Raw genomic sequence first — 19,465 nt, 5'->3', positions numbered from 1 at the left:
TGTAAAGCCTGGAGTAACTGAAGGCAGTAAGGGTGAATAATGAGGTAACAAAATAGCACAGAAAAATTCAGAGGCTCATTTATTTTTTTTTCTCTATGTTCTAAGTGTCAGTAAAATGAAGAATAAAGATGTTTTGGAAAAGGAGGAATTTATTTTATTAACTGAAGGCATTGTAAGGGTCCCTACTGTCTTCAGTCTAACTTGACAGAGATTGAAGAGAGTGGGGGAAAACAAAAACAAGACAAAAAAACAAGTGATGGTGTATACGAGTTAGTTGGAAAAACTTTAACAAAAAGAAAAAAAAAACTCTTGACTTCTATTGCAGTAGAAATTCAAATCGTCCACACGTGACTAAGAGCAAGCATGGTCCTCTTACAAAGTGTGGGCTCTTTACCTGCCTCTCTGCCTACTTTCTTATCTGTGGTCTGACTTTGCCACATCTAGTCTTACCTACAGCTCTATCAACCTCCTGGCCTTGCAAGGCAGACACAATATAGAGAAACCTACCTAAACCTTCTGAAACCTTAGAGTGGATGAGGTGTGCCTTGTCCCGTTCCCACATCCCTGAGGAAAGTCAGGATTCTAGTCAGCCTTGTCACATTGGTTTGAAGCAGACCCCTGCCTGAGCCCTGATCTCTGAGGCGGACATGTCTATCTGAAATCCACATCTCTCTACCACAAGCATCTGATGAGAGCAGTGAGTGTGAGAATGTGAGCAAATGTAAATGTGTTCTAATCATGGTGAGATAACATCACCCAAGTTCAGCCAGGATCACACTTATAATAAAACAATATTGATTGATTCCAGGAAGAGCCAAAGATCAGTTCTACCCAATTACACTTTGGCTACCCCTGACAAAGCAGCATGGCTCAGGGATTATTTCACAGCTCCTTTATAGATGACTGCCATTACGAAATGTTCGCTGTGACACATGAGGATGTATTCCTATTTGTGCCTGTATGGAAGCTGTATTTATATGTGTGTATGTGTACACAGATATGAACACACAACTGACTATGAAGCATTAATGTCACTATTTGTGCCTGTACGTAAGCTATCTTTATGTGTACACATGTATACAAATATGAACACACAATTGACCACAAAGTATGAATATCTTATTTATGAACCCCAGGATATAAAGGTGAGTCTAAATCAGAGTCCCAAAAGAAGGGGGGGATCATGATTGACTATAGTTTGTGATGGGCACTTAGCTTGAATGTATTAAAACGAAAAGTAGAAAAGTATTCCTAAGCAAAGAGAGACAGGCAGGCAGGCAACTAGACACACAGACACACACACACACAGAGGGGAGAGAGAGAGAGAGAGAGAGAGAGAGAGAGAGAGAGAGAGAGAGAGAGAGACAGAGAGACAGAGACAGAGACAGAGACAGAGACAGAGAGACAGAGAGAAAGAAGAGGAATTTTATTTACCCATTAGAAAGAATGAAGTTGTGTAATTTGCAGGAAAATGGATGCAAACTGAGGTACTCTAATTTAATAAAGTCATCCTCAGACAAATGCCACATGATTTCTCCAGTATGTGCACTCTATACTTTATATATTTTATACACAGTCTCATATATAAATTCATATATACATATATGTATGTATATATACACATTGATATATACATATATGTCTACACACACATATATATATGATGTCATGAAAATGGAAGTGAGACTCCTTGGGAACAAAGATGGATGGGAAAAGGAATAAAGGCAGAGGGTAGCTGGGGGTCCGTGCATTGTATTCTTGCATGACAATGTGCCTTGTGTAGCCTTGTGTTATAAAAAAGGATAATGAAACATAGTAGTCTCTTACTGCAGAGCAGAATCAGTTATGCTCCTAGAAAGTCACAGGACAGACAACTCACTAGCCTAGTTCATCTCCAACACCCTTGCAGCCTTGCTATTCCAATAACAAAGTCTTGGAAGGATGGCTTCAGTATCCTCTTCATGGCTAGATGCCTAGTATAGGCTATGATCTAGACGGGCATGTCCCAGCTAGGCTTTAGGGGAAGAGTCCCAAATGGGCAATTAATTTAGATTTAATAGGACAGTTACTGTAAGTTTAAATAAATGCCAGTTAAATATTAACAGCGTATTTATTGAAGATTAACATTGCTGGATGCATTGTGGGATTTTCTTTTCCTTAAAGAAACCCTTTATCGGAAGACTTTTAATCATCCTGACTCCTCCATCGGCTTGCCTTGGATCTGGAGCAGCTCGTTAATTACCTTGTATGATAGTTTTCTGAATTCTGAAGTGGCACCTTGGCTTACTGGAGAGTGGAAGGGCACGAGGAAGAGGCTATTTCTGCACAGGAGGAACAGATAAGAGACTCTGAAAGGTAAACTGCTCAGAGAAGAGGGACTGACAAGCGTCATAATCACAGTCTATTAGACTCGGAAAGGCCCTTGGAAATCATCTAATCCAAGCTCCTTGTGTGGAAGTCAGGAGGTAAAGTCCCAGGTACTTCCTCACAGCAAGTGGCAGACCGAGGCTGTAACTGCAGACCCTTGATCCCTGCCTCCCAAGAGTTCTTGTCTTACTTTGGAATCATTCTTGTAATTTTTCAGAAATGCGTTAGTCCATTGAGTGAATTAGCTGTGAGATCTTCACATTGACTTACCACCCCCGAAGGATGCTGGTTCATTTTACAAATACAAGTCCTAACATTCCAAATAGCAGCTGATGTGCTGAGAGAAACTGGAACCCATGTGTTCCAGTTTACAAAATGGTATTTGTATGGAACTTGCTACTAGTAAAATGTATAACTGGAACAGTGTATTATACGGTGTGTACCCATCTCATTGGGATCTGCCTTTTCTGCGTCTGTTCTGAGCTGAGGAACTGGGAGTAAAACCCTCCAAAGAAAACTGGATAAAAGGCTGGGAAGAGACATGCATAGTGGGTGATTAGTCAGGGATCCAAGCAGTAAGGACATGAAAGCTGTGCTTGACTGGCAGTAAATTGTGTGTGCTCCGGGTACGAATCTTCAAAGACTGCCATGCACAGACATGTTCTGATATCAGAAGCCAGGTCCAGAATGGTTGGGTGGCTTCTTGCAAATGTTAGACTTGCTAGGTAGTATGAGTGTAAGTTTATCATGGGTCTAGAAGGATTATCAGGCTAACTTCTCTGGGGTGTTTGAAGGGTTAGAAGGTCAAGCAACTGTGTGAAAATGAAGCCTGAATTAATTCTGCCTTACAGACACAAAGTGGCCTTAGCCACACCAGGCACACAGAGGCAGAGAAGGGCTCAGGAGGTCCTGGAAAAAAGGTTCTAAGGTGTGGAAGGTGTGGCTTACTTCAGATGGGTTGGAGGCCTCTTCTTCCTCAACCCCCTGGGTTTTCTCCAACTTTCCACTATATATGGAAACAGGAGCGCTCAAAGCACCTTACTAAGCCAGATCATCTGAAGGCATTGTTTCCCTTCTGTGAGCAGTCGGCAGCCATTGGATGGCTAGACGTTCAGGAGTGGGACAATGGGGTGCGGGGTGTGGTCACTCTCCTTGCTGGGAGTGTGGAGACTGAGACTCTTAGTCTTTCAACCATATCCTAACGTGGTATTTCTTCTCTCTCTCTGGGATGAGGCCTCTCTTGATTTAAACTCCTTGACTGTCTGCAGGCCTGTTCTCTGCTCCCAGACTCCTCCTGTCCTGGGAATGAATGGCTCTGTGACCCTCCTGACAAATTTAACACAGCTCCTCCAGATATCATAACGAGAAGCACAGGAGAAGCCATGCTCTGGATTGAACTTCCACATCTGTCCACACAGCCTTATTATACCAGCTCCATGTGGTGTTTACATGTAAAGCCGTGACCCCGAGGTCCCATCCTAGTTCAAGAGCGTGAAGATTTAACTTTTGCCCATTCTGTTTCCAAAGCCCACAGTTGCTCTTGGTGGCTAAGGTGGACTGAACGGGGGCATGAGTTCATGTATCTTACTAAAGGAGACAGAGCTATCAGGTCATATACTCCAAGCCCAGCTGAACACGGCCAGACAAGTAGCGGTTTCTGCTCACCACCCCTCTGTTCTTAGATTAGACAGTCTATGAAGTTGGCCTGCTACAAGGATTCTCTCATGGCACCTTCCTTCCCTTCATTCTTCCTTAGTAGTAAAGTTCTGCTTAGAATCATTTCCTCAAAACAAAAACAAGAGCAAAATAAAAACAAAAAGACTTTCCAATTTTGATATGATGGGCCTTCTTCCATTTCTTCCCCACAGTGCTTACAGCACAAGTGTATTCTTGGTTTTGAGAAACTCCTTACATCTTATCTGTATGTCTTGGTAGACAGCATGCTCTGTGTGGGCTTTCCTGACTAGAGAATTTGTTCCACATTAGGGCATCCCTAAGTGCACTCCCCTCCTCTTAATGAATAACTCTAGAAAGGCCAATTTAGTGCCTTGAAATCCGGACAAGCATTAGAGGTTTGCTTCTTAAGGAGAAGAAGGTAGGCTTCAGCTTATTTTCCTCAGCTTAGAGGGGAACAAATCAGAGTTCACTAGAGCTTCAACATCTGTGGATCTCAGTGTGAATAATGTTGCTGAGAAACCCAAGAGCGCCTGACTGCTGGCAAGAGGAGAGCAGGCCTGGCTTCTCTTCTTCATCTTTATCTAGTCATCAACAGTGGTCCTATATATGTTGGCTTACTGAATGCATCAGCTCCAGTGGGATTTACTGGATGCCCCGTGTATTCATAAGCAAGTTGTGGTCTTCTCCTTAGTTGTCTGTATGGTTCTCAAACACAGCAGTAAGCCAGTATTTGACAGTCAGTTCTTTCAGCAGTGTCCATAGCTGAGGATCAATAGAAAGAGAGCTGGGAAAGAGCCAGGCGTACTGAGTTCTTGTCCTGCTTTGCCCAACACTAGCTTTATACTGAGTATGGCCTTCTGGGACTCGTCCTTCCTTCCTAAAATGAGAGGTATGCATTGCACATCTTCCCACATGCTTTCTGGGACATCCATCCTTCTGTGTTTCTCTGAGTCTGAGGTTTTTACTATGATCCAAATCTTACACAAGAGACCATTTGTTCCAACCTCTCCAACTCTTGGGATGCACTCTCTAGATAGCTACCCTTTGTATTTTAGCACTTTGATTTTGGCTCATTCAGTTGACCTCCATACCTTTTGCCCTACAGCCTCTGTGCTTTGTGCATCCCTCATACAGTTCTGTGGGTTTCAAAGCCCACGGACAGGCAGCCATGCCCCTGGCTTTTCTTCTTCTCCTTCTTCTCAGATCTCTCTATTTCTGACCTCTTTTTTGTCCATGCAGCGATCTTCCCGTCTTCATGATGCCTTGTTGTTCTTCCCACTGAAATCCTAACACACTCGAGTACAGCCCGATGAGCAGGGGTTTTTATTGTGATCCTGTATTCATAGAGGAGCAAAAAATAGCACACATTTTTTCCAAAGCCCAGCCCTTCCCTATACCCCTGGAGGCACCTCTTTATCCAGATTTACACTGCTCTTTCTGATTAAATCTTCCAATATCTATTTGATGTCAGGCCACTCACTAACCACCCTGCATTTTTCATCTTGCCTGTACTTCTGTTTGAAATCTCCACCAGGAGAGGGGGGCCTTTCCCTTTTGTAGAGAACTAGAGCTGGCCTTTCTTGAGCTACTGCTCTGTCTCTTGTTTCTTGCATGGTGGAATAGTCATGGCTCTTTAGCTCACTCTAGCTTGCTGTGGGTAACATGAAGTACAAAGAAAAAGAAAAACCGAGTGGACCGACCATCTTCAGGAGAAATCCTGTTCAAACCCTAGTTCAGTGTACAGGTGCCAGGTCAGGTGGAAGCCACCACACATTCTAATCTGCTTGTGTGTGTGTGTGTGTGTGTGTGTGTGTGTGTGTGTGTGTGTGAGAGAGAGAGAGAGAGAGAGAGAGAGAGAGAGAGAGAGCAAGCTTGAAAGGTATTGTCCTAAAGATATTTTTATAACCTGAAGCAATTACAGCTGTCAGTGTAGAGACAAGCTGTGACAAGTTGATTTATGTGTACAGTATATGTGTATGTGAGAAAGACGGGAGGAAGGAGAGGGGATGGGAGGGGAAATGAAGGTGGAGGTGGCGCTCCTTAGGAGTCTGCTTTCCAGGAGGCAGAGAGGAAGTTGTTTCTATAAAGAACACAAATAATGAAATTGCTCTGACTGTCATCCCTTTTTCATTAACTCAGATATGCTGGGAAAAATAAAATAAATCCAGCAGTTTTTATGAAGCTAGAGACAGGATATAAGATAAGCCACTAAGTGCTGGTTATATTTAGGGATTAGGGGATGGGAAGGCAATTGACATGCGATTTTGATCTTCGTCTTTTTAAAGCACGTCTATAGCAAGTTTGAATAAAGCCGATCTGTCTTGTTAATTAGGTGGGAATCTCTGACCTTAGGCCACTTTCTTGACTTTTATTTGTGAGTGGAACTTGGATTCCCTAGGCCCATGGAGCAGAGGTTGTGAGTGGCTTTTCTTTGTACTCCTAGAGAGACCTGAGCACTGTGGGGCTTTCTGTGGACAGCCACTGGGAAGCTGAAGGTTCGCACTGTTCCTCATGGTCTGAGACAAAAACATTCTGCCTGTCTAAGAAGAAATGCATTCATGTCTCAAGGAGCCCGTGAGGATTATTTTTTCTGTCTAGCCATAATAACAAAGCAGAAACAGAAAAAAAATGTATTAATAAAGGCTCTTCCACCCTAAATGGTTTTCTAAGTATTTTTCCTGTAGAGTTAATCATGTATGTAGGTCCCTTGGGACAGCCTGTTGGTTGTCATTATCCCCATTTGTAGATGCAAAACCTAATGCTCATTTGCACCTATTTGGAATTAGATGCAAGAGACCGAATTAGAATTTGTCATGAAAGGAGTCAGCTCCATTCATTCTCAGGCCTGGGTCTGGAGGGAGATGGCTCCAAAGCCCAAAAGGAGTTTGTTTCCATGCGTGTGGCATCTAGGAAGAGGGCTTGTGATGGGACCCTAGGAGGATAGTTAGTGGATTATTAGTAATGCGCTGGATTTAAGGGAAGAGCCTTGAACCCAGAAGCCTATTCATCAGCAAAGAGAAACTCACACTTTCTGCCCCTGCTCATGAAACTCTTGACAGAACCAAACAGTTTAATTTCACATTTTCATATTTTCCCACTGGAGAATGAGACAAAATAGGCTTTGGAAAAAAAGCCATTTGTTGCTGTCATAAGTCAACAGTCAGCATTTTGGGGCACCATACGTCAAAAGGTATGGTCAAAATAGTGAATGAGTTCCCTGAGACTTTAATATCAGAAGAAGTCACTAGAGGAGACAATAGGGAATTGGTAATGAATTGATGTCAAGTACTCTGCTACCTCCAGTGTAAAGCTGCTCAATACTTCACAGCCCAGAAGTGTCTGGGCAACTACAAAGCTAGAAAAGCTAGCTTACTCATCTTCTTTTGCCATTTTTGAGTTTGGTTAACACATTCCACAGCTGACCTCTACCCACCCCTCCACTGTAGTAGTGTGAGGGGGAGATTGTGGGACAGGTGCACGTGTGGATCCTTACATACTATCTACATGGAAACGGCTGGTGTGACTCCATAGCGTCAATGTTCATTGGTACCAGCACCTCTGAGGTTAATAATGGTTCTGTAGTAATGTTTTCTTCGTATCTGGTGTTGGATGGCTTTGGGGAAGCACTCCCCCCCACCCACTTTTATTTCATAGACTTTTTAAAAAAAATAGTGCCCCAACTGAATGCAAGAGAAAGTCTAGGGAAATAAACAGAACCAGTGTACCCCCATTCCTTTCCCAGTAACAATTCAGGACAGTATTGGGAGCTCAGGACTGGAAATTCCAGGGAAGGGAGCCTATTGGCGTTACCCACACTGTTCTAACGGATCTACCCTGTTCCCTGTACAGGGACCAGGCATGGTCCATCAGAGTTAGTGTGAAGGGAGAAACATGATGTAGGCACAGAGGAACCAGCAGCAGACAGAGAGAAGTCACAGAAGCTCAGGCATATCCAGTCTTTCTTTGGGCTTCAAAGATTTAAAGAAAGCCACGCCTCTTGGAGATGAAATCAGGTACGCCAGAGTGTGAACCCAGAACCCAGAGAATCTTCTTTATAAACAAGGCTGTGGCTTACACTGGCCCATGCCTGTGTACCTTTTACCCAGTTAGCATTCTCAGTGTCTGGGGTGAGGTTGGGGAATTGAAAAAAGGCTGTGTTGAACTTGACCAACATTTTAAAGGGATTTTGCTCACTCCATCAACCAAGGTCCTTCTGGAATTTCCACATTTATATTTTACGTGGACTATCTCTTAGAATGGCTGTGTTGAGTCTGCGGGGTTTTAAGAGGGTGGGTGTAGTGCAAAGGGTGGTGTAACATTGAATAAAAATGAGATTATTTAAAGCATCTTCCTAACGTTGTAAATGTACTCTCAATGCTGATAGAATTAATTTGACCATTTTAAAGGTGCACATATGCATGCTGCAGGCTCTTCTCTTCCTAGTTAGTTTGTGACCCTTATTAAGATGTCTAGGGTTATTAAGACCTCACAGTAACTTTGTCTTCTTAATTGCGAAGAGCTAGCTCTTCAAATCCGGAAATGGTTAAAACGGTGGCCAGAGGTGGTACACCGCCCTGCCCTGGCCCGGCGCGGCGGGGGTTAAGGTGGGCGCCCGCGCCCCGCACCCGCCAGGATGAGCGCACAGTCCGTGCCTCCCGCCAGCCGGATCGCTTGGAGTCGGCAAGGAGAGAAAGTGGCGGTCAGGGATGGAGCTGCTGCCATGACAACCCCGGCGGTCGGGGCCCGCGCGCGTCGGGGCTGCTCCCGGGAGGAAGGCAGCGCGGAGGCCGGGGGCGGCCGCTGAGCGTGGCGTCCGCGGCTCCGGTGGTGCCGACTGCGCTTCGTCTTCTGCAGCGAGCCAGAGAGCGGGCTAGGGACCGCTGCGGTCCGCCCCTGCCGCGCCGCTCCAACCTTGCTGCTGCGCTGCAGAGACAGCCCAAGCTGCAGCGCGAATCTGGGCTCTGAGCAAGTTGACCGTGGCTCTGCGGCAGGATTCCCGAGTCCGGATTGCAGGAAGCCGGCTTAGCAGGCGCCTCCTTGCTCCCTCCGTGCCGCCTCTTGCGTGCTCTACTTTCCATCTGCTATTGTTCCAGATTGTTTCTGGCGCCGAGCCTTGCTCTGAAACTTAAGAAAGTGCTGGATTTCCTCTCGTTCGACTGAGGAATCGTAGACCACATCTGGGTAGCTGGATTCAACCCAGCCACAACCCCGTTGGATACCAAAGTGCTTACTCCTGTCCAAAGTGCCATGCCTGAACTGCTACGGGGAAGAGGCAGCTTCTGAGACCCGCACCTGTGCGCCTGCTTGCCTGCCTTGCGCTTCTCCTTCCTGGCCACCTTCCTGGCTACAGGCAGCACGGAGAAAGTCCGCCTCGGATGTGTGTGGAAACTGGTTCTCGGAGGCTGCGAGCTGAGGCTGGATTTAGGGGAGGAATATTAGACTTGGAGGAGTCTGCGCGCTTTTCTCCTCCCAGTGCATCGCGCGGTCGCCGCTAGTTCATCGCTGGGTCCCCGCGCTCACTCCCCACCCCACCCACTTCCTGTGCTCGCCCGGGGGGCGTGTGCGTGCCACTACCGGAGTTCTGGGAAGTTGTGGCTGTCGAGAATGGGGGTCTGTGGGTACCTGTTCCTGCCCTGGAAGTGCCTCGTGGTCGTGTCTCTCAGGCTGCTATTCCTTGTACCCACAGGAGTGCCGGTGCGTAGCGGAGATGCCACCTTTCCCAAAGCTATGGACAACGTGACGGTCAGGCAGGGGGAGAGCGCCACCCTCAGGTAGGGAACTGCCACTCTACTAAATGATGATTTGTTTCGGCTGGGGCAAAGGGGCAGGGGTGCGGGTGTGTGCTCTGGAGCAAGCCAGGGCTAGTGGAGAGATCCCTAGCTTGCTGCGCTGCACAATTCCTGGATGAGCTAACTGCTCTACCAAGGAATGTGGCAACCTCAGGGTAATGCTAGGGGAGAGCTGTGCTTTCCAAACCTGGCTCCTTTGACCCAAGGGTTTGTTAAAGGTGAGGGATAGCTGTCTTATTTTGAAGCCAATGGTCCTGCTACTGCCTTTTCCCGAGCCTGACAGCTATGGTGACCTGGGGCTTGGCTGAGACTCAGCATGGATGATCTCCCTGCTGAAGTTAATGAGTCCCAAAGCAGGGATCTGGCTTGGTGTGGATGCCCTCGCACTACCCGTGCCATTGAGAGTTGCCACAGGGTCTGGACTCTGCAAAAAAAAAAAACCTCTTTTCCTGAGCCTGGATTTTACTAACGTTTTTTTCCTGGGTTGTCTGTTCCATGATACGGTGGGCAGAGGCAGATGTGATTTCCTGTCTGAATGTGGCTTTTGGACACTGGTACCATGGACTGTGATTTGTCTGTGGAGAATGCCTTCTACACGAGTGGACCGTGCTCTGATTGTTATGCATGCTCACCAAAGCAGCATGTACAAAACTTGGCACTCAGCAAACCCTAAGCTTTAGTGTTGTGTTGGGTCGGTTCTGGGGTTGAGGGTTGCAAGCTCTGGGGAGGAGGAGGAGAAGAATCTTAGCTACATTTTGTGCTAAGTGGGGCAAGACTGTCTCCCTCGCGATATTGCTACTGAAGCACTGACTCCATTTCCAGTTGATAAAACCACACCACTCACAGGAGGGCTACACGCCGGATGATTGTAATGGGAAATTCTCATCTCTGGAATTTTTAAGGGAGCAAGCAACTCTCCGTACCTCTCCTTGACTTAGTGTGTCCTTTTTAATAAAGTTTTAAAAACTGGCCAATGGTACTGACTGCAGGCAACAGGAAACTATTTTCATCCTCTAACGTGGAGATTCTTGGGAAATGAACCTTGGCCTTGGTGCCAAATGTCCTGGTTCCATCAGTGATGAGCTTGGAGTACCTGTGGACTGTGCACAGGGTACCCACAGGACAGACGATCTTGGGGAGTGAGTGCTGATATTACAGAGTTGAGTTGTGAGGACATTTTCAAAAAATACACGTGATTTAAAGAAACCACACAAGGGGCTGCAAACATCCCCAAATCCTTTGTCTTTGAGGACCTAACTCTTATGACTCCAAGGAACTCCTGGTTACTTATTGTCACATGAATGAACTTTGTAGGGACTACTTTAGATTAAGATGAACTATCTGGTTTTAAATATGCATCGGTTCCAGACTTCTTCAAAACAAAGACAAACCTCTAAACAATATAGTCAAGAAAATTTAGTGTTCTGTAGATGCCCCCTCTGACCCTAATCCTTGGCTACAGGGAGCAGACCTCCAGGGACAAAATAGAGACACTATCTATGGTGGATTGTTTTAGATACACATAGACACCTATCCACACACAGAACAGTGACAAAAGAGAAAAGAAGTTGGTCAGTGACCTAGAGATCTGAAGCTATCAATAGACCTCCACAGTGACTCTCACATTCTAAGGGAAGCAAGGGGATTGGAGTGACCAAAATGTCACCCCAGGACAGCAGTAGTCCCATAGTTCAGGAGGATATGGCCTTTTGAGAGTGACTGTATCCAGCAGGTGCCAGGGCCCTGGACTTGTTTCTAACAGGGCATTATTATGTATTGACTGCTTTGCTCTTGCCGTAGTCTCTTTCAGACACCAGCGTTTGTTTACAGTTTCGCAGACAGTTCACACAGTGGTCTTGTTTGAACACAAACAACACTATGAGGATATGGGTGAGGCTGCTTCCCTATATATACATCAGGATGGTCACCATCTAAGCTATGCTGTGTCAGGCCAAAAGACCGAATATCTTTGCGACTTTCAGGAGGGTGGACGTCTCAGTGGATGGAACCCTAAAACTGAGGGATGAGATGATCCAGGGTCTTCTTTCTGATCAAGAAATAGGGGCTGAAGTCCTCTGCTCACATGGAAGGCCACCCTGCAGCAAGACTGCAGTTCCCCTCATGACCAGCAGAGGGCTTTCTGCGCTGGTTACTTTTTATTTGGCTTTGTTCTCATCAGTATTATCCTGGAGGTCTTTTGTAGTCCTTAAAGAGAATAAATGTCTCAGCAACAAATTCTACTTTGTAGAAACTTTAAAAGTTTATCTAATTATCTCTAGTGATCTTTCTGGAGATACTAGGAAACAACCGCACTGGCAATCTGTACAGAGTTGCAGGCCTTTCTAAACTTTCCATCTTGGTGAGATCACATGACACAGAATTTTAAACTAAATATCCCAGTGTTGTTGAGAAGTCGCCTTGTATTAGGGAATACTAAAGTGCTTTATATAATATCCTATCTGTCATTCAACCTCCTAACATTATAAGTGAATTCTAATAATAATCATTATGAAGTTGCTACTATTATCACATTTTACAGATGAGAAAACGGAGGCATTGGCATGAAGAATTAGCCTCTCTTGGAGAATTTTACTGTTAAATGAGGAGATGGCTTTACTGTTAACGTGCTTGCTTTGTTCGGAATTCCTGATGGATCCCTAGTCTAACCTCTCCTCTCGCAGGAAAAAAAAATTATTTGATGAAGGTGGAATAGCTAGGAATTTTTGAACTGGGTCTAGCAGGAGGTTAACTAATGATGATGTTAGTAAGTTGAGTAGTATTATCACTTATTGACCAGCCTCTATAGTACTATGAACTATTACAGTTAATCTTCCCTACTCTCTGAAATTCATTTAATTATCTCCCATTTTATGGATGAGAGAGTTGAGACTCAAAGAGCATCATTTATCTGAACTCCCAGCAGTAGCAAGCAACAGAACTAGACCATGTACATTGAGATTTCCCAAGACTTATCAGGGCCCAATAAACACCGTGTCTTCCTACTTCCCCAGTGGGGATTAATGTCTGCCATCATTTTCTTCTTTGTAGTGTTGTGTAACTGTCTTTCTGAGTGGCCTGAGTGTATTATGGGAGAGCAAAGATCACACCTTTTAACGTCATGAGCTCCCTCACTAAACAGATGAGTTAAAAACAAAACAAAACACTCTTCACGCCTTCCCGGATTTCTCTGACTTTCTTTTGTATGTTAACAGTGATCAAACAATAAAGATTTATTGTGTGGTTCTCTCAGGAAAGGTGCAAAGCCAAGAGATGAAGTGTGGAAGGAGTCCTGGGTGCACTCACCAGGGCCAGCCTGTGAACAAGATAATCCAGATTAATACATGGGGCTAGGATGGCAACAGGGGAGGCTCTGAGCACAGTGCCCCCTGGTGGAGGGAGGCTCTCAGTGGTTAGGACTGAGAACAAGTAGAGATGGTACTAAGTAGCTCAGAACCCAAGATGGCTACTGGGCTAGTCAAGCTCAAGTACAAACCTTGAGGAAACATCAGAATGCCACTCAATGGCTCTGCCCAGTGAGGAACCTTCCACTAATAAAACAGCTACTACAAAAGTGAACTATTTCCTGGGTATGGGAGCAAGCCAGAGACTGTCTCTGCTCCCTGTCTTGTGTCTAGAGTTGTAGTGGCTCAACCATCATGTTTTTTCGTGGATGAGTTAAAGATAGAAAGTCTGACTTAATGTACAAGATTAAGGCTGAGTTTTTATATTGCAACACCATAAAGTACCACAGAAGATTGTGGTAGATCTAGAGATTCCCCTTCCAGATGTAGAAAACTGGGTTCTTTATGGGTCTCTGATAGTTCCTGAGATACTCTGAGGGTCCTGGAAGGCAGAACTATGTCTTCCTTGGGTGTTTATCCCAGTGTTTAGCATATGGCTTTGCCCAAGGGCTTTACTTTGGTTGTCCTTACTACTAAGAATAATGCTATCCACAGTTATTTCTGATTTTGCCCCAATTCAAATGTCAACCCCCGCCCCCCCAGCGCCTTAGTGTTTTCACATTGGCTTACCAGAGTGGCAGCTTTCTCCTGAGCACTCATCTCTGTCTGAAGTCATTCCATTCTTTTGTTTGGTTACCTTCTTCTCTAGTACAGTGAGTTTCTTGGGGTTAGGTAAACCCTCTGGCTTATTTAGCATATTGGCATTCACCAGTGTCTTTGCTACAGCAAGTGATCAACACAGTACCTGTACGAATGATTGAAGAAGTGTGTGTCTGAGATCACTCCCCTCCCCACTCCCCTGTCTCTCTTTACCTTGTGTCCCTTGACCTGGGGTGTCCTCGGTCTACCATCACAGTTGCCCTGGTCACATGTGATGTAGGGTAGTTCCTGAGGAGTTACTTGTGTGCTGGTTCCAAATACATGCCATCTGTTGAGCTGAGGTCTCCCTGAGCTGCACACAGATGGGCTGTGCTGGGAGTTTGTTCCTTATTTGAGATCTGTGCCTTCCTCTCTGGCAGGCCACTTTACTACCCAGTCTTCCAATCTTTGGGGGAAATGTTCCTGATGCTGTGCCAGATGTACCTTAGAGAAAGTAGCCTACTTAAGATGAGGAGGAGGGCAGAAAAACATCCCCTTCCCAGCATCTATTTTTAGAGTCCCCTGGCAGCAGTTGTCTCATAGTGGGACTATTGATCCCTGCTTATGGGTTCCCTCCTTCCGAATAGCAATGCCACGAAGGAAGCCTGCCTGGGCTTCCTTCCTTGCCCCCTCTCAGAGATGCTGACTGTGCTCCCCTGAGGAACAACTCAGGCATCCAGCCTGTCTACCATGGCTCTAAGGAACATGGGCAAATGCTCCCTTGCATGGAAGTTTCTAGAATTATGCTGAGCCCACTGAGGAGCTGGAAACCAACATGGGAAACATGAAAACTCAACTAACTATGGGACAGAAGGGAGGATGTATTGGGTTTTACTGGAACCCAAAAGGGTACAGAGAGGCAACCCAGTTTTCAGTCTCTCTTCCATTTACCAGAAGTACTCTGTAGAAATAGTTATCGAAGGACACACAACATTTTGAAGTGTGGAAGAATTACAGGGACCGTGAAGGTCAGCCACATGGTTTTACGTGTAGTGAAGGTGATGACAATCAGTCTTGCTCCAGTGTGAGAAAAATACATCCAGCATGACCTCCAATCTCTGCCTCTGGGCTCACCAGGCTGTATGTGCCTAAAGGAAAGTGGCTTTGCCCACTGAATAATAAACCATTCTGAAGATCTATTGGGTGTGCCTCTGATACAACTGGTTTATTGAGTCACTATGTTCTCAGTTCTTACCTAACTCTGCTTTCTTTGGACCAACGCACAGTGTTACATGACAGTTCTGATTCTGTGTGGGACAAGCCTGCTTCACCTGTGCTAATCCTTGGGGTTTAGTGCTTTCTCAGTGGAATCACAAAAGAGATGCAGTTGTTGTTCTAATACAGACCAGAAAACAAAAGTGGGGCTTTCCCTCATATGACAAGATCAGGTAACAGGCTCCTGGGCCTTGCTTTTGGACACTTTCTCTGCCAGAGAGCTGGACCCCTTTTATGCATTTTACCTTCTGAATCAAGTCCCTCTGTTCCATGAACCTAGTATACTTGCTTGCTCTTCCTTGAGTAACAAGGAGTTCCTTTTTTCATGAGCTTTGATTTCAGGCTTGGGCATAAAGAGGGTTTATGTAGTTTGTGGCATGGACACACAGAGAGTCAGTCTGCATCCCCAGGACCCTTTTCTGAATCCTGGAGCTGAATGGTTTTGTTCCAAGGAAGTATTATTCCAAGTTCTACCATTGATCTTTTGCTTCAGATATCGACAACCTTGGGCTTTACACAATCCCTCAAATATTTTCAGGTGTTTTCCCAGAGCAGGACATCAAACGATTCGAGATAGAAACAATTCTATAAGGATGCCATAGTTCAGTGCATCTGGATGCCAAGTGGTTGAGGTCCAATGGGCAGGGCTGGGCTCTATCTATCTTTCTTTGTTTTCCTTCCTTCGTCCTTTCTTTCTTCCTTCCTTCCTTCCTTCCTTCCTTCCTTTCTTTCTTTCTTTCTTTCTTTCTTTCTTTCTTTCTTTCTTTCTTCCTTCCTTCCTTCCTCCCTCCCTCCCTCCCTCCCTCCCTCCCTCCCTCCCTCCCTCCCTCTCTCTCTCTCTCTCTCTCTTTCTTTCTTTCTTTTTCTTTTTTCTTTAGATATGTGGAATAGGACCATTCACATCTCTTCTGGGTTATCATGGAAAAGCATAAAACTAAATACTATTGATATGTACCTATTCTTTAGGGCTGAACATTTCACTAAAAATCATTTTGTTTCCAAAGGAACAGGAAAGTTGGTAAATTTCTATTATAATTGATAACCAGTAAAGATAATAGAGAATACTACCAATAGTATATGTATCTGTATGCATGTAGAGATGTATGCAGATGCTAAAAAACCAAAACCAAAACCAAAAAATAGTGTTTTTAGAACATGAAAAATGTACTGGGTTTAGGATGCATTTTCAGATTTCTTGTTCGAGCAAAGAAAAAAGATAAACAGAAATTTAACTGAGTGACAGCTGGTGGAGACAAAGGTCTCGGACACAGAGTACAGAGTTCCAACTTATATTGCAGTGGGCGTGTGTTGCAGGACAGAATGGTGCACAAGAGGGAACATGAGCTTGGAGTCAGAAGCCTAAGCAGCCCTGATGTAGGCATCTTTTCAGTGTGATGTAGGCATCTTTTCAGTGTGATGTAGGCATCTTTTCAGTGTGTTTTCAGACAAAAAACATTAGTCTCTTTGTTTGAAGAGAACAGTTGCTACCTATCCCATGATGTGTTGGGTGAAACTAAAGTAGTGCAAATGACTTTATGCATAATGGTATTTTATATGACTATATCGACATATATAAACTTATGTATATGCACATGTAGATGTATATAATACCAACACTTTTGCATCCCTTTCGCATTGTAAACTGTTGTAGCTCAAATATTCATATCACTTGATATCAAATATTCAAATGTCACTTGGATAGATTTACTGAATTCACTTTGGAAGGGTTATAAAAAATCTTTCTTTGTTCATGCATATTCATCTGTAATTGTGTGTGTGTGTGTGTATATGTGTGTATGTGTGTATTCATGTGGAGGGGTTGTGTATGTGGGGGTGGTGTAGATGTGGTCTCCAGAGCACCTGTGCTTTGATCTATGAGTCTTCTTATGTTCCAATCACTTCTTGAGATATTTCATCATTGAAAGGAAGTGAGAATAAAGGTAGTCTTATATTTTTCCTAAGAAGATTGTTGCACGGCAAGTTGTGACAGTTCATGGCTCTGAAGATGATTTTTTTTCCACCAGATAACGCTGTTGAGAATGGTTCACAAAGTAGGTTATCAGGAATTCATGGATAGATTCTGGCAGGGTTGACCTCTGTCCTTGGAGACTTGGTCTTTCTGTGATACTATAATGTAGTTAGGTGGTAAGGTATGGGTAGGATGCCAGGCATCTTTAGGCATGTCCATCTTCAATGGAGTCAGTGGCTCTTTTGTTGGCTTAAGACAACTTCTTGTCAGGGAAAGGCAGGCCCAGGACGTAGATGATTAAAACTGAGACAAAGAACTCTGTTTGTTCATTTTCTTTAGGGTGGAGGAAAATGTGGGACAAGATTAGCACTTCTGGCATTTAAAAACAATGGAGTAAAGAAAGCCATTTCTGCTGAAGCCACTGGGGATGTGTATAAATTTGTTTGATGTAGTGAGGTACTGGGGTTTCCATCTTTTATGATCTGCTTGTCAAAAATTATTCATCTCATGGCTGAGTTGCTTGGGTTTGTTTTGGGTTGTTTGGCCAATTTTCTGTCTTGTCAGAGTGAAATCTTTTGGCTTAGAAAGCTTTTGTGGTAAGCTTTGTCTTGTAAAATGAACATATGAATTAATCTTAGAACTTGATGATGGATTTAAAAAAATAATAGAGTTTTTAATGAAACCAGCATCAACCAACAGATTGATAGAAAATCATCAAACTGAAATCAACCTTCAGACAAAGCTTTGGTGGCCCCATGGAGGCAAAGGAAGATGTGTTTATATGAAAGTAATTTCTTATCTTCTCTGGATTTTAGACAGACCATAATGTAACAGATGAATGGAAAAATGCCCTCACACCCAGAAAAATCATCTTTTCACAAATTTACCCATCAGGAGAGATCAATCTACAACAATTTTAGCCCACCAGAACTTACAGTGAAAGAGGAAATATATGTAAATTATTTTGTTACATGACCACTACAATGAACAACACTCTGGGACTGAAAATAGATTTACACCCTGTCTCCCCTACTAAAACAAACGAGCAAATAAAATAAATGCATGAAGTCCTAACTTTATGATCTTATTTGGAAGTAAGAGTTAAATTTTCTTCATCCAAAATGCTCAAGACTTACGTTTAAAGATTTAGAGTTTTAAAAATGTGTTTGTTCTTATTTTTTCCAGTGGCATGATGAGCTATCTTGGGGCTGAGGCATCATGATCCTGTTCACAGGAATTTTCTTTATGCTTGTTTATGTTCTGTGTATATAGGGGTGAGGTTTTGTATAGCATTGTAACTAACTTTGTGGATGACACTATTCTCACAGTGTGGGGTTTTCTATTTCTATTATGTGGGTGCATATGGAGTTGGGCTTTTGGGGTTCTTTAAACTTTTGGATTAAGGGATGCTTAATCTGAAATCAATTAAGATGAAGTTATACTGTGGTCAACTGGTTCCTCTGAGACAACATCCTTAGCGCATTCATGAAATGATAACACAGAGATCTGGAGACACTCAGGGAGAATGTCATGTGCTAGAGAGGACAATGGTTGCAGTCATGTCCTTGGAAGGCAGGGAGAGCTGGAGAGTAAGCGAACAGCCACAAGTGGGAGGAGACCAGGTAGAATCTTGCATAGCCTTGTCACTCCCAGAAGCTCAGGCTTCCAGCTTCCAAAAGTGTGAGACTGTAGTTTTTAATTGATGGAGGCCATTTGGTTTGTTTCTGTAATGACAGCCCTAAGCATTGTGAAGAGAGGCTTATGTTAAGTCAGGTCAGCCTTATATAAAGATCTTCAGAAAGACCTTCTTAGACCATGCAGTGTTCCATCACGGCATGAACCATAGTGGGCCACAGAGCTCGTGTCAAAGGTCATGCTGCTATGAGAATGACTGTGCCTTCTCAAGCATAGTGCAAGCCCCCCCTCCCCATTACAATCACCAGAGAGGTTGAGGAGGCTGGGAACACTTAGAGTGGGTTCCTTCTTCTCAAAAAAGACCACCAGAATGAACTAGTTTCTGCTTTCTGATATATTATGATAAAGTCTCCCAATTATGAGCCTGCCATGTGCCACCTCCAAATTCTTACCATGGTAGTCTTCTATATCAAAATACTGAAGTCAGTTATATATCTGTTTTTAATCCCACAAACCTCTCAACTTTGTGGGCTTCATATTCTGCCACAAGCAAAATCTCCTACCCCAGGATTTTCTTTTATATTATCACTTCTTGCCTTTGGGTAGGAACTAGCAATTTTGGATTATTTCCAACCCTTGAGACATCTCAACCAATATTGATTAGTTGTCCTCCTATGTTCTGCTTACCATGAGACCTGAAAGGTGAATTGATT

At 44.1% G+C, this 19,465-nt stretch overlaps 1 protein-coding gene across 8 annotated transcripts in view; it reads left to right on the top strand.

The window, feature by feature from the left end:
• Ntm (neurotrimin) overlaps nucleotides 1-19,465 on the top strand; it is a 968,521-nt gene that overhangs the window by 541,899 nt on the left and 407,157 nt on the right. For 4 of the 8 annotated variants that reach the window (NM_172290.4, NM_001357598.1, NM_001357597.1 and 1 more), the window contains exon 2: nucleotides 9,731-9,815. In NM_172290.4, the coding sequence (NP_758494.2) occupies nucleotides 9,731-9,815 (85 nt within the window). Of the gene's footprint in view, nucleotides 1-7,771; nucleotides 8,058-8,685; nucleotides 9,816-19,465 lie in introns of those variants that run through there. The other 4 variants (NM_001357602.1, NM_001357601.1, XM_006510209.4 and 1 more) reach the window with 3 other exon arrangements.

The sequence above is a fragment of the Mus musculus genome, chromosome 9 (genome assembly GCF_000001635.26).
Source record: "Mus musculus strain C57BL/6J chromosome 9, GRCm38.p6 C57BL/6J".
NCBI classification, from domain to species: domain Eukaryota; kingdom Metazoa; phylum Chordata; class Mammalia; order Rodentia; family Muridae; genus Mus; species Mus musculus.
This window is presented reverse-complemented; position numbering and strand designations above follow the sequence as displayed.